General features: G+C 56.7%; 1 protein-coding gene across 2 annotated transcripts in view; it reads left to right on the top strand.

Annotated features, from left to right (window-relative positions):
- Positions 1-5,576, top strand: part of RCAN1 (regulator of calcineurin 1) — a 64,458-nt gene extending 58,882 nt beyond the window's left edge. For both annotated transcript variants that reach the window (XM_037040598.1, XM_037040599.1), the window contains exons 2-4: positions 84-257; positions 1,642-1,801; positions 3,855-5,576. In XM_037040598.1, coding sequence (XP_036896493.1) covers positions 84-257; positions 1,642-1,801; positions 3,855-4,027 — 507 coding nt within the window. In that variant the 3' untranslated portion in view covers positions 4,028-5,576. The remainder of the gene's footprint in view (positions 1-83; positions 258-1,641; positions 1,802-3,854) is intronic.
- Positions 5,577-14,924: the final 9,348 nt, after the last annotated feature.

Here is a 14,924-nt window from a genome sequence, read left to right as displayed (position 1 = left end):
CTGCCTCAGTCAGAAAGGTCACGAAGGCGGCTAGTCGGGTCACAGGAAGGTGCATTTTAACACCTTTTATTTTTGTTTTCCAGGCCAAATTTGAATCCCTCTTTAGGACATACGACAAGGACATCACCTTTCAGTATTTTAAGAGCTTCAAACGTGTCAGAATAAACTTCAGCAACCCCTTATCCGCAGCGGATGCCAGGCTGCAGCTGCACAAGACTGAATTTCTCGGGAAGGAGATGAAATTATATTTTGCTCAGGTGAGTTGAATTTATTGCTATGCACACTCTCCCTTCTTTTAAAATCAGTAGCTGCATTGATTTTACACTACAAGAATTCATCCTGAGAAAGGCAAAATTCTTCCTCCACGTTTTCTGTTGTTTCTCATTTACAAGAAACAACAGGGTATGTTTGAAAGTAACTTCTTGGCCTTCTTGGGTGGAGTATTGGTATGAATGGGGAAGGTGTCTCATGCAGGGGTGGGGGGGGCAATCGGTCCCCAAGGTTGGGGCAGTGGGTTTCCGTGAATTCACCCACGGGTGCAGACGGAGCTGCTCCTCCGTGGGGAATGGCTGGTCTGCAGCTGGCGTGCACCTCAGCCCAGCCGGGGAGGCTGTGAGTTGGATTGGCTTTTTCCCCTGCTGTAACAGGTCTGGTTGGATGGGGTGACAGGGAAGGGGGAGGAGCTTCTGAGGGACTGCTCCCCAGTTAAAGTGAGTGCCTTGGGGCTCTGTGTTCCCCAGGCCCCTACAGGAGCAGCCCCTCTAGGGAAGCATCGGGACAGCAGGAAAGGCCACCTTGCTGGACTTCAGAGCTGGGACGCCCCACCCCACCCCCTGGTGGTGTGTGCTGGGCGCAGGCTGGGACTCAGGGACGCTCAGCTCTGAATAGGCCTGCATTTGGTGGTTTCCTGTAAGTAACTGTTTAGTCCTCCGACGACTGTCTCTGATTAGTCAAGTAAATGCATTGTAGAAATTGGTGGGGGGGAATACCCAAACTGGGGAGATTTTTTTATTTTATTTTCTTCCGTTACCATTTATCCCCCTTATGCCCCGCCCCCCACAAGCACCACACAGTCCGTTGTTCATGGTTCACGTCCCTGAGTCCTTTTTCCTTTCTGCCCCCCCTCCCCCCCCCCCCCCCGCCTCCACTGGTGAGATTTTGATGTCAGAGCTTTCTGGTTGGGCTCAAACTGGAATCCTGGGTTATTTTTCCTTGTTATTTTTCTGTCTCATGGAAGAAGGGGTGTTTTTTCTTTCTCTCTGGGCATCTGATTCAGAGCCCCGAAGACAGGGAGTTTCGAGACTGCCATGGACCCCCGTCCCTGCTTTGTCCCCTGTCCCCTGGCTGCTGAAGCTTCCGCTGGGCCTCTGGTGTGAGGGCTGGAAGGCAGGGATTCCTAGACTGGTTCCAACCTGGACGCCAGTGGTTTTGTTTTTCCACTTATGCAAAAGCCATGTCCCTTTTCCACCGTCTGGGCCCAGCAGGGTCACTGTGAGTCCCGGTCCTGGGACCCCGTCACAGCTGCACCAGCCAGTGCCAGACGCCCTCCAGGCCAGTCCACCAGGCTTCCAGCCCGCCGCCCGGCCTGGACTGTGCTGTCACACGGTGTCTGCATCCACCCGTCTTCCTCTGTCTCCCCAGACTCTGCACATAGGGAGCTCCCACCTAGCCCCACCGAACCCGGACAAGCAATTTCTGATCTCTCCGCCCGCCTCGCCACCCGTGGGTTGGAAACAAGTGGAAGACGCCACGCCCGTCATAAATTACGACCTCTTGTGTGCCATCTCCAAGCTAGGGCCAGGTAAGCGAGGCTCCCCGGTGGGGGGGGGGGGCGCAGACGTGGAGAGATGGCTCCTGAAGGCCCCAGATGCAGATGCCCGCCCACGCTGGGGCCCCGTGGTGCCCCATGGTCCCTTCAGCCCCGTGTGATTGCTGCAGACGTGGACATCTTCCGTCCACATCTTCTGTTTCTGTGTAATTCGTGTCGGGGCACGTGCGCCAGCCTCTGGCCTCAGTCCTTAGGGACTGTGGTTTGTGGGACCAGGCACCATGGGACTCCGCCCCCTCACCCATGGGGCACAGCCTGTGTGGGTGGCCTGAGGCCCCAGGTCCTGTCACCCCGAGTGGGGATAAGCAGCTGGACTGTGGAAAAGGAAAACTAACCCCCCCAACTTCAGGAATTTTTGGTGAGGGCCACTCTGTCCTGGACATGATTTTTCACCTGCCCTCCTCAGTGTTGGGGGAGGGCAGAACCGTGGATCAGAGTGCAGAAGGAACCCAGCCGTGCCCCGTCGGGGTTCCCTGTGCTGCTCGCCTGCTGAGTGCACCAGAGAAAGGAGAGGTTCCGGACAGTCTGGCCACAGGCTCCTCCCCCGTGAAACGGGCCCAGTTACCCAGCAGCAGTATGAGCAAGCAAGCCCGGGCCCATGCCATAGGAAAGCAGTTCGGCAGGGCCTGGCCCACAGGCCACGCTTGTCCACGCCTGTGAGAAACTGTGAAGTGGCTGTGGTGCCTGCCCTGCGTGATAGAGGGTTTGGGTGAGGAAGTGGGTGGGAGGGTCTCCAAGTGAGAGGTGTGAGCCCCTGCCCCGCCCAGTCCATGCAGCAGGCAGGATCGAGCTGAGACTGGCCGCTCCCTGTTCCCCTTGACCCGCCACCCTGCCATCCTCTGGGCGGAGGGCGTTAGTTTCTTGGGCCGTCAGCAGTTTCCTGCTGACAAGATCACATTTCCGAAAANGTGAGAAACTGTGAAGTGGCTGTGGTGCCTGCCCTGCGTGATAGAGGGTTTGGGTGAGGAAGTGGGTGGGAGGGTCTCCAAGTGAGAGGTGTGAGCCCCTGCCCCGCCCAGTCCATGCAGCAGGCAGGATAGAGCTGAGACTGGCCGCTCCCTGTTCCCCTTGACCGGCCACCCTGCCATCCTCTGGGCGGAGGGCGTTAGTTTCTTGGGCCGTCAGCAGTTTCCTGCTGACAAGATCACATTTCCGAAAACACTGCCCGGATGGGAATTTCCTCTGGGGCGGAAAGCAAGGCTCGTGTTCCTCCTGCCGATCACAGGCAGTGTGAAGGTCAAGGTAGCCGGGGCCAGTCTGAGGAAGCACATGCTCCTCCTGGCCACTCTGGCCAAGGTGAGCGGCAGAGCCGAGGGTGGACGTCCCGGGGCTCCGAGCTGGGAGACAGGGCAGGACAGGACAGAGTCAGGGAGCACTGCCCGAGAAAGTCCCCGCATGCCCTGGGATCTGCCCCGGGATCTGCCCCTGCTCTGTACAAGGCTCACTTCAGAAGCTTTTTTTTAGAACAAAGAGTTCACCAAATCAGTTTGCCCTTAGTTTACATAACAGTGAGCACAAATAATGTAGTTCCTGTTTCGGCCCTGCTTTGCAGTCTCCACAAGGGCAGGGATTTTGCAGGCCAGGCTCTGCGCCAGCACTTCCTGGGCTGTGACTGATGGGAGGCTGGTAGGGTTTGTAAAGAGCTTCCCGGCAGGGGGTGCCCCGGGGTCCAGCCGGCTGCCCACCGGCTGCCCACCGGCTGCCCACCTCCGCTCTCTTCCAAGAGGGCTGGGGAGCTTTTCAAATGCAGTTACAGTGATACCAGTCTCACTGATGCCATCCAGGAAAGCATCCCCCCTTTTTATAACAAAAGTGCCTTCCTCACGGAGAGAGTGTCCAGGGCAGAGGCAGGAGGAGACACGGCCTTCTACTCTTTCCGCCAAAGACACAGCAGCCCAGAGCGTGTCCGGCCATGTCCCTTGGTCCCCACAGCCTGCGGGCCCCAGGCCTTCCCTGTGCACTCCCCCCAGGTGGCCCTCCCCCCAGGTGGCCCTCGAATCACCGAGCGGTGCCTTTCTTCCCCTAGGGGAGAAGTACGAGCTGCACGCAGCCACCGACACCACCCCGAGCGTGGTGGTGCACGTGTGCGAGAGCGACCCGGAGGACGAGGAGGATGACGAGATGGAGAGGACGAGGAGGCCCAAGCCCAAAATCGTCCAGACCCGCCGGCCGGAGTACACGCCCCTCCACTTGAGCTGAGTGGGCTCCTGGACAAAGAACCCTACGTCAAATGCACGGGGAGGAATCTTTGGCTGTGGGAGTGGCTGGTCACCATTGTGGAGGTGGCAGCCCCGATCTCAGTGGCGGGAATTCCAGTTCCCATTGCCCAGAAGAGGATCAAGGCTTCGTCTCCCGGCTCTGATACTGCACACCGATGTCCACAGCCCCGGGGTGTCCCAGGCCGATCGCTGAGTGCGGGGCGCCCACACAAGGACATTAGGGAGTCTCGAGAAAACCCGATAACCGCAGTGTTCTGTACTCGTCCTTTCCTGCCGGGTTCTGCCTTTGCCAAGGGCAGGCTGGTTGGTGGGCCTGGGGTCCGTTCCCACGCAGCCCTCCGGGTCAGCCCCTCCTCTGCTGTGAGAGGTGCCCATAACCACGCCAGGTCCACGGCAGGAAGGCTGGGAGAACCACGGGCCGTGTGGGTGTCGTGGTGTCTGGTTTTTCTCCCTCGAGTCCCGATGTCAGTGCATGTGTGTTACTGATTTCCAAAACTAACCCTTGTCCCAAGTACAGTTACGCCCTCGTCACGTTGCATGTTTTGGGAAGATAGGAAGGTGCTTGGAAGCCAGCACCTTTCAGGACTCACAACTCCTGGTGACGACGACAACAGCACACGTGGAATCCTGCCTGAGACGCGTCACCCGGCCCCTGTCCTGTGTGTCGTGTCACCTTGTGCTTTCACGGAAGGGTCTGTCGGAAACTCCCAGGCTGGGTCCTGCACACACAGTTCAGAGGATTTCACTGCCGGCTTCTAGGGGAGGAGAAGTTTCCACTTCGGCGTCCCGGGGTGGAACCGGCCTCACCTGCGTCTCCCACGTGGGGGATCACGGTGGATGGGTCCCAGCCGAAACCTTTCCTGGGGATGGTTGGTTAAAATAGTTGATCCTTTTTTTTAACCCACCAACCATCAAGATAAACTTGTAAATAGAGCTGATAGCGTATATTTCGACCTGTTTTGCACTTGGGTGAACAAATATGGCAGTGGAAGAATGGTGTGAGATGTAGTAACCCACCTGTGCTCATGCGCAGTAGAAAACACCTTTAGCATGTTGGGCAGGGGCTTGAATTCCAAGCATGTGACAGGGACAGTGGATGGGCAGTGACAAGAGAGGGACGCAGTGCCTTCCCCGTTCATTCCTGATGGAGTCGTCACCCTCGTTAGTGTCTGTGGATTTTTTCTAGTTGTCACGTATATGTCTGGTAAATAGGTATTATATTTTGGCCTTAAAAAATGCCGTAACAGAGTCTGTCATTTTGAAATGCCTAATGCCAAGTTAACAGTGCATGCTTTGGAAGATTGGAAGACGGGGCTCCTTAAGAAGCGAGTAAATTCGATTGTTCACATCAAGAAATTGACTGAATGTTCTCGAACCCTGTTTACAGTTGTTGGTGGGGGCGGGGCTGGGGTGGGGCAGCCATTCGCCAGTTCCCAGGTGAGCGCTTTCAAACCAGAGAGGCTGACCTCAGAGTATTTTTTTTAACTGCATTATACAATAAATCCACACGATATGCTCTTTATGGAAAAGCTGCCTGGTTATGCCTTTATTTCTGCTGGTCAGTCTGTGAGCCCTTTGGAATCCATGGTCTCAGGACCCGTCCCTCCATCCCTTTGAGTTTAGAAGCTCCCGCGTCCGCTCCGCCTCACAGAGGGTCGGCCTCACCAACAGCACATCACGTACTAAAGGGGACAGTGGGTGAAACAGATTGAAGAGTGTCTTTTGTCTGGGCAGGGGACGTGAGAGGACAGCCCTCTGAGCACCAGGGTGATCGCCTGCTTGAAAAGTCCCCTTGTCTGTTAGAAGGTGCCTGTGGGAGACGCTCACTGGCAAAGGCCCGTTACATCCCCAAAGTCTGCCGTGAGTCTCCGTCTGGATTTGGGGCAGCCTTTGCAAGAGACTCTTCCCACAAACGGGAGGGGACCTTCTGTGCCCACCAAGGCCTGCCCGACCCAATTTCCTCGCTGCAGCTCGAGGTCACTGAGAAGGAACAACTCACGAGGCACGTGTCCCTCTTCCTAGCGAGGAGAGCCACCTGCACCTCCACCTTCTAACCCGACAAGTCTCCAGGCAGCCTGAGCAGGGAGAAGGAGAGAGAGAGAGAGAGCCAGGGTGGGACAGAGGACAAACACCCCCGGGACCGAGGGTGAGCAGCGGGAAGGCCGAGGGCGCAGATCCGCAGCGCGGGGCTAGCTGCAGCAACGACACGGTCGCTGCGCCACGGGCTCGGTCACCCCCAGCCCACCAAACTGCACGCCGTAAATGGCTGCACTGCGTCACACGGAGAGTTTGCCTTCGCAAAGCTGCCTCGGTGTTTTCAAACTCAGGATAAAATCTTCAAATCTCAGAAAGTGGACAAAAGTCAGGATCACGTCCTAGTGGAAACAACTTTGCAAGGGTCTGACACCTTAATGGCATCCATGAAACAGTGTGGCACACCGTCAGGCCGCAGCAGCCCGAGTGGCCGTGAGCAGCATCCTGATGACGCTTTTCCAGAAGAACCTGGGTGTGTTCATGACAATTTGTCGATACTAAAAATCTACTCGGCTCACATTTCTTTCATGTTTAACGTGTGACTAATTTTTACACGTTTAGAACCCACGTCTGCTCCTTCAAGAAAGGCACATGCCCACGTGTGATCAGTGGTGAGTGAAACTGATTTCAGCCTCATGACACCAGTGTCAGCCACGCTGCCAGGTGACCTCGCACAAGAGTGGCGTTCAGGGCCAGAAAAGCACACAGGCAGTGAGGCGTTTGAACTGAGAGAACTGATGGGGAAAGAAACGATGAGAAAAACCCCTGCTTTCCACAAGGTCAACTTCATTTCTGAAGCTTCTAAAACATGTTTCCTGCAAATTCCCACACACAAACCCCCCCCACGCCACTCTTTTTCTTGTAGAAATGCATTCTAACGCTCTATAGCACCACCAACCACCATTGTAAGGGGTGGCTTCGGTCACACAGGCGTGGTGATGCTTCCAAAGTCTAACGTTTTCACGTGGTTCTGTCATCGCCTCAGTTGCCGAATGACTGCTTTTCACTGAGTTCATTTGAATTTGTGATTTTCATAAGGGCAGAAACAGCGGTGGTTTCCATGGGGCTCTCGGGAGGGTTGTGAAATTGCCAAGAATTTGCTTTGCGGGGGTACTGGTAGATGGGTGTGCAGAAACTTCCTGAAAATCTCTTCACGTGGATCAATCAGGAAGGGGGCGGGGGGCATCACACAGATGAACCGCACATGCGTGACGCGCTGTGCAGGTACGCAGCCGCAGGCAGCGCTGCTGTGGAGGGAGCTGTGATGGGGGATAGTGCCACACAGGATATCCGGCCGAACCTGCGGGCCAGGTGAGCCGACAGCCTGGCCAGAGGCCCCTGGTCAGTCATCAGACAGATAAGCCCCCAAATGCAAGGGCAGATGCAGCTGGCAGGGCCTGGAGCCCACCCAGGGGCCCTGCACTCAGGAGGAGAAAGGGGGAAAGTCCCATAACCTTCCTGAGACCCCCCTGAAGGGAAGAAGCCGGGAGGGTGTGAGCGCTACAGCCTGCCTGAGGGGCCTTCAGAGACCAGGGGGGCACAAGAGGGGGTGGCTTGAGGCCCCGCGCAACTAAGCACTGCTCCTCGCCAGGTGGGGGCGTGCATGTCTGCTCCGGGGGGCCTGGCCCTGGGAGCCCCCGCACTCCACCACCCACCTGCAACAGTGTGGGCTGGGACACAGAGGACTGCAGGCTCCAGCTCAGCCCACCTCCTCCTAGTGCAGGGTCCTGACCCCTGGAAACAGCTGGGAATCCTAGGGAGGTGAGCAGGGTCCAGGTGTGGCTGCCCCCAGCCACGGCCAGCAGCGCCCCCTGCTGCCTGTAGTGTGCTTTACACACCCAAGAGGACTGCAGAGACAGGTCTGGGCAGGAGGGATTTGAGGGGGAGGCAAGGAGGTGACCCAGGCAGGCCATGCAAGGTCATGTGGGAGTGGATAAAGGAGCTCGGCGGGCGGGCATTTCTGGTCTGGAGAGACAGGTCCTTTGTCCCCAGTGAGTCCCCTGGGCTTGCAGCAGTCCACTGGGGTCAGAGGATGAGGTTGATGAGGACGGGGCTGTGAGTCTGGGCACAGGGGCTCTGAGATCCCCACACCACCCCACAGGACAGCCACACGCACCCTGCCCTTGAGTGTGGGCAGGACCTGTCACTACAACGGGACATCACTCCTGACTCTGTTTCTCTAGAAAAAGCGATTTTGTGAATAGAGCTCAGTTGACTCTGAGTTCCCCAGGAGGCCTGTCCCAGCTGGGCCTGAACCTTGTCTAGCAAGCCATCAACAGAGACCTGGGGCCGCAGCAGGGCTCCCCAGCAGGCCACAAAGAGGGGAGCTTCCAGGTAGGGAGAGGAGGGACCTTTGGGCAGCTGATGGCAGTCCCCAGCCTGCTAGGAAAGGGGACCTCAGTCCCACCTACAACCACAAGGACATCCATTCTGTTGTCAGCCACCAGAGTTGAGCCACCAGAGTTGGGACAAGGACCCTGACTGGCCCCTGTGAGACCACAGCTCCGGCTGACACCTCAATGCCAGGTGGTCTCCCTGGGTGGGAGATACTGAGCCAGGGACCTGCCAGCCCACACCTGGCCTCCTGCCTCTCGGAAACCATGAGAGGGGCATGCATGCTGTTCTGAACTCTGAACTTCTACGCTGGTGACAATTGGCTGCACAGAAATAGAAAACCAGTGCAGGCACTGAGAGCAACAGAGTCTCTCTCATCTCCTGCCTGCAGCAGCTGTTGCTGTGGGTGAGGGGATGGGGCCCTTTTCCTCTCTATTTTGCTTTGGGCAGTAACTTTAATTAGTGCAAATAACCTTGACTCACGGGTCCTACTCTAGGTGGTGACCCCCCTTCCACGGTACCTGGGACGGCCCTCCTCCCACCATCAGCTCTGTGGTGCGTAATGGCAGGTCCAGCTCCCACAGCCCAGTGGCTGCCGGCACTCACCCGCTCAGGCCCGCCCTTGCTGAGGCGGGAGAGGGCAGTGTCAGCCAGAACCAGTCCTGTAGTTTTGGGCCAAGGGTGGCTGACTCTGGAGCAAAGTCCCCCAAAGGGCCACCTCTCTCCTCTGGGACCTGCAAATAGTTCAGGAAGGTGTTCCCAAGCCTCGGGAAACTGAACTAAAAATCTGGTACCTGGGATGATCCCCACACTGGTTCAACTGGAGCCAGTGGGCATCGTGAAAGCTCCCCCAGGATGTGGCCCCGGTGAAAACCGTCAGCAGAAGGCAGGACGCTGCAGAGGGGGTGGGGGTGGTCTTTGGTGAATTCCTAGGAGGTCCAGACTGGAGCCTTTGAGTGGAGGGAGACCGTTGAAACTCTGTATGAGAGGGACAGTGAAACTCCGAGTGTGGGATGACCCTCTGGCAGCCTTGCCGAGGGCGGGCAGGAGGGGAGCAGGGCTGGGAGAACAGGTAAGAGGCTGCGAGGCCATCCAGGCGAGCAAGGGTGGGGGCCGCAGGCCCTGGGTGGAGGGAAAGAGTCTGAGGAGGATTAAAGAGGGGTTTGACCTCGTCACCATAGCTCAAGTCATCCTTCTTCTCTTCTCTCTGCTCTTCAGTCTCTGCCGTCTGTAAGTCAGTTTCCAGAAGAGCAGGCATTAGTGTTCGCCCCAGAAGTGAGGTGGACGCCCTGATGAAGGGGCAGGAACACCTGAAGATGAGGTGTTCTTCTGCCTGCTTCTGGCTGGGGACTTCGAAGGCACCCCAAACATCCCCTGATCAAAAGACACAGTTCTCGACTCCCCCCTCCCCCACCCTCCAGCCTCCTGGTCTCGGCTCAGGGCACATACTCCCCACGTTCGCTCAGGGCAACCTGAGCTGACCGTGATTTCTCGCTTCACCCCCAGGCTCTGCCACGTTATCCGCAGCCATCCAGCCACTCCCGATCTGTGTGCTGCTCTCTCTCCTCGGCACCCAGCCTCGCTGCAGCCCCGTCTGGCCTCACAAGGGCACGTGAGAGCTTGGCTCACTCTGCAGCATGGACGGAGGCAAGGCCGGCTGGTTTCCCGTTGACCTCCACTGCCTGACCGTTCCCAGGGGTCTGACGGGTCTTGTCAGCAGGCGCAATTTGTCTTCCCGGAGCCCTGGTGATCACATGTCATGAGAGACCCAGCACTGACAAGGGGCTGGCGAAACGCCGAGGTGGCCGGTCTTTGAGCTAGAGCTCCTCTCGGCAAAAGAGAAACCAACGGCCCCTGTGCAGCAGAGGATCTGCGGGTCCGTCCGTCCTCCGACACACGGGGCTGAGTGCGGACTGCAAGATGCTCGGTAACTCTCCTAGGCTGTGTGTGTGCACAGACAAATACACACGTATTTTTCAAAGCTAGAGAAAAGTAGAGAGTAATGTCACGACCCCAACTGTATCACAGCTTTGCATTTTACAACCTATATATTTTATGTATCCACGGAAACATGTAGGTAGAAAGTAAGGCCCTCTACCCTCCTTTGATTCTCTTTCCTCCCTCTCTCTCCACAGGGAACCCCTGCATGAAATCAGTGTCTGTGGTCTCGCACGCGCCTGTGCATTCAGACTACACCCTGTAAGTCTGTGTGCAAGACACAGTTTGTCTCACCAACGGTAAATTTGAAGAATTGGTGTATTGGGGGTATTATCTGGCAAAGGACCCCATTAAAACCCACGTTATTTTTATATTTATCCTTGTGGATATGCACTGGGCCCCCGGAGCCCCTCCCACGCTGCCCTCCCAGAACCTCCTGCCCCACCTCCCCAGAGGAAACCCGTTGCTGACACTCGCCGTAGCTGCCGGGTTAAAGGGGAAGGCACCGTAGAGGGCATGGACTCGTGTCTGGTTTACTTTGTTCGACTTCACACTGGAGGGATCCAGCTATGGGTTTGTGCGTTTTAAATGCCTCTTTTAACTGACTGTATTGTTTAGAAAAGTCTTGGATTTTCAGACGAATCGAGACGACAGTACAGAGAGTTCCCATATACTTCATATGTGGTTTCTTTTTAAAATTTTTTTATATTAAACATATTGGGGTGATGTCAGTTAATAGGGTCATGTGGGTTCCAGGTGTTTGACCACCCTTAGTACTAGATTTTTTTCCATCTGTTCTAGAATTTCGATTGTTAACCTCACTTAAGTGGGCTTTTGTTTTTCTGGTCACTCTTCTGCCAACCTATATCCAGCCCACGCAGCCAGCCTTCCCTGGCCAGCATTTCACAGTAGCTGCCACCTAACCTTTGGGGATCCATCCTGGACCAGGCGTTATAGTGGCGTTTGGGGGTTCCTGTCCCACAGTGAACCTGGGGGCATCCCCGCCACCCCTAGGCCGGTATGCAGCAAGCCCGGCTTTTGACTGGTGATTGGGTCTCCTGCTCCACGTTCCTGGACCTTGTTCTTCTAAGATCCTGGTCTCAGGCACAGAAATGGCACGATTTTTTTGTAGTAGGGTGGTGGGCTCACACCCCAGTTCCCTGACTTCCAGCAAAGTTCTTGGTTCCTGTCTGCCACCTTGGGGGCTCACATCTCGGGTCTGCCCCTGGCAGCCAGACTGCTCCTGCTTTCGGACTGAGCCCCGCGGGCCCGCCCTGCGGCCAGATTCGCTCCGTGTCTGCGGAGTCTTTCCTCTTCGGCTTTCTAATGTCACGCTTGCCTGTCGTGGCTTCGCATTCAGAGCTGAAAGCTGGATCAGAGCGTGACCTCACTGCGCGGTCTTGTCCAGAGCGCTCTTTTCAGCGGAAAATTCACGTGTTCAATTCACTGCCGTTTCACAAGGGCGTTAAAGGAGCGACTTTACTGCCTGATACTGACACGGTGAGTCACACGGAGTGGCTGTTCTTCCCACTTCAAGTGACAAACGAACAAAGCAGACGCAAAGAGTCCAGGTGCGCCTCCCCCCCCACACTGAGGTTCAGGGAGCCATGGACGGCCACCTGCAGATCCTGGGCCCCCACACAGGGCTCCGGAGTCCACCCCGTTTCAGTTCTCAGGCCACTTCTGCCACCAAGAGAAGCAGAGCACTGAACAGTCACATCATTTGTCAGAGGCAGTCCCCTGGCCCAAACATTCGGCGTCTGTGGGTCGTTTGTGGTTCCCAGCAGAACGGTCGGAGGGGCACAGGTCGGATCTGCACTCACACAGTGGGCCTCGATTTGCACGCTGCCATTCATTCACACTTCGCCTCTCCTTGCCTTTCTGGTCCAGTGTCGGCGCTTCAGCACCCTGTTGAATTCCACTCCACTCAGCAAAATTCCCTGCCTCTGTCATGTCAGGCACCTCCAGCGCTGGCCTGCGACTGCTCCAGAGAGGGGGGACCCCCAAATCACAACAGACGAGTGACCGGTTCTCCAATCAAGAAAGAATCTCTGAGTCCCTTTCTACCACAGGGCTCCTTGCTGGTCACCACGGAGACCGGAGAGACGAATCAGTGTGTAGAGTCTGTCCATGCCGTGAGCAGAGCCGACGCGGTCATCGACCACTGACACGTGATGGAGGTGAGGCGGGGCGAAACGGAATGCTCCAGGACAGACGAAGGGGCCAGAGTAGGCCGGGGGGTCGGCCGGGGAACTCTCGTTCGCTCCCTGGAAGACACTGGTATGTGCTGGCCTTTGGTGGGGGCTTCTGAAATGAACAGAGAAGAGTGGTCCTGGGTACACGGAGGGCAGGGGGCGTGGCCAAGGGTGACACCCTGGAGCTGTCCGAACCTGCCCAGCTGCCCTGCCAGGAGGATGAGATCACTTCCCCCAGAAAGTGTTGGCTGAGTGTCCGCAGGGTTGGGGTGGGAGTGGGGGTGAGTGGTTGGAGGCAGAAGAGGCTGGGCAGCTTAGCTCCACCCTGCAAAGTGGGCCAGTTTGGACAGACACTCAGTGGGGTGCTCTTCCCCCTGCCCCCCAGGAATTCGGTAAATACTGAATCTGACCAACTAGTCATCAGAGAGGACATTTGTGTATCAAGAAAAAATTTAAGGAGAGAGGCCTAAGTTCCGACTATGGCAGTAAATAGAATAAGGAGTCAGCCTGAAGATCAAGGCTGTCATCAAAATTTTTTCACTGTCCACAAACTTTGCATTTAACAGCATTTTGGAATCTGCTCTTCTAGAACTTTCTTTGACTACATTTCCTCTCACCCTCCCCCGAGTCACGCCAGAACCACCCCGATCTCTTCACTCCCTGGTCCACGCCTCACAGGAGACCTGCTGCAGCCCGTTCACTCTGGCCGAGCATCCTGCCTGAGTTCCAGGGGCCAGGACAGTGGCTGCGAACAGCCGTGACTCTGCACAGTGACCTTCGTGCATGCACGCTCCCAGAAAGGTCGCCTGCGCTGGTTTCAAAGGCAGGCTTGCCAACATCCTCCCATCCCGGGGGCTCTGGCCGCAGCACGCGCCTGTGTTATCAGGAGTTGGAGGTACACCCAAATCATATCCCAAATGAGAGAGATGGAGGAGATGCTAATCTCCCTCCGGCCCCTCCTGGCTCTGCAGCTGCCGAAACTCCCAGCAGACTGTCGCGATTCGAAATCCACAGCATTAAAAAGGATTACACGTAGGTCTGGGTGAACTGGACCGAGTGGGTTTTTAAAAAACCCAGAAAGACAACGTTTGCTTTCAGATGTCCAACATCGTACGTGCAGATTCAGTGCTTCTCCCTGGCCGTGAACGACATTCCAGGCCGTGATTAATTTATCATGTTCCCATCAGCACAGTCCTGCACCAGAACAAAAAGGGGCGGAGAGAAGCAGGGGGTGGGGGAAATCACTGTTGTTACTGCTTTTGGGGGGAAGCTTTCTTAATTAGCTTTGTGCTCATTTCATAACAAGGTGAAGGCTGGGGTTATTTGTCAAATGCAAGGGCAGCTGTGATGCCCACATTGGAGGGTCGTAGCCGGCTGCGTTGAGGTCCTTGGGTGCCTCGAGGGTGCCGAGAACAGGAGCAGACGTCTCCCAGACTTGGGCAGAGGCAGCTGAAATGGCTGTTTCGTGGATGGCCCTGCTGCGCACCAGGCAGGCGGAGCAGTCCTCTGACGGGCAGAGTCCAGAGCAGAGGCCCGCAGGACTGACGCTCTGGAGCCGGCTGAGTCTTATGGAAAGGAGAGTCCCTGCCTAAGTCAGCAGTTTATAAGGCGGCCGCCACAAATCACCCAGCACGCCGGGTGCTCACGAGGCTCCTGAGTGCCGGTGAAAAGCGTGCACTGGGGGGTGGGAGAGGGGAGCCGTGGGTTTCCTCCGATTCCAGAGGAGAACCTGGGAAAACTGAGAACCATCCATCTAGAAGGGAAGACCCAACACGACTGAGGAGCACTGGCCACACGACAAACTACCCGGGGGCAGACGGGAGGAACAGCCAGACGAGGGCTCTTCGGAGAGCGGGCCTGGAAGGGAAGGGCCCAGAACAGAAGGGACTGACGCGTCCCTCCAGAAAGGACTGAGGCTGGGCATCCAGGGGTGGGCAGCTGGCGGCCCGGGCAGAGAGTGCAGTAGGCGGGTGGCATTTCTGTGAGAGGCCAACACCGCGGGCTCCTGCCATTTGTTGCTGTGCCAAAGGCGCCTGTGATCGCCCAGACCCTCAAGTTCTGTGAAGGGAGCCGGGAATCCAGACTTTTGGTATGAGAGTGCTCGGCTCTCTCATCTGAACACCTAATTCAAAATTCTTGGGGAACAGGAGCACTCCCGGGGGGGTGCAATTAGGGGAGTGCCGGCGTCCTTTGGGGAGACCCACTAGTGTGCGGGGAGCGGAGTCGGACAGAGACGAGCCCCATTGCTCATGGGTGTGTGCCGTGGCTTGCGGGTGTTCCACTTTCTTAAGATCCATCACTTGTAGACTGGGAAGAGGGGGAATGAGAGCAGGGACGGAGGGCCCAGGGGGAGAAGGGAGCGTTTCCTGTTCCCGG

Source organism: Sturnira hondurensis, unplaced genomic scaffold (assembly GCF_014824575.4).
Source record: "Sturnira hondurensis isolate 20B ecotype Veracruz unplaced genomic scaffold, ASM1482457v3 Scaffold0002640, whole genome shotgun sequence".
NCBI lineage: Eukaryota > Metazoa > Chordata > Mammalia > Chiroptera > Phyllostomidae > Sturnira > Sturnira hondurensis.
This window is presented reverse-complemented; position numbering and strand designations above follow the sequence as displayed.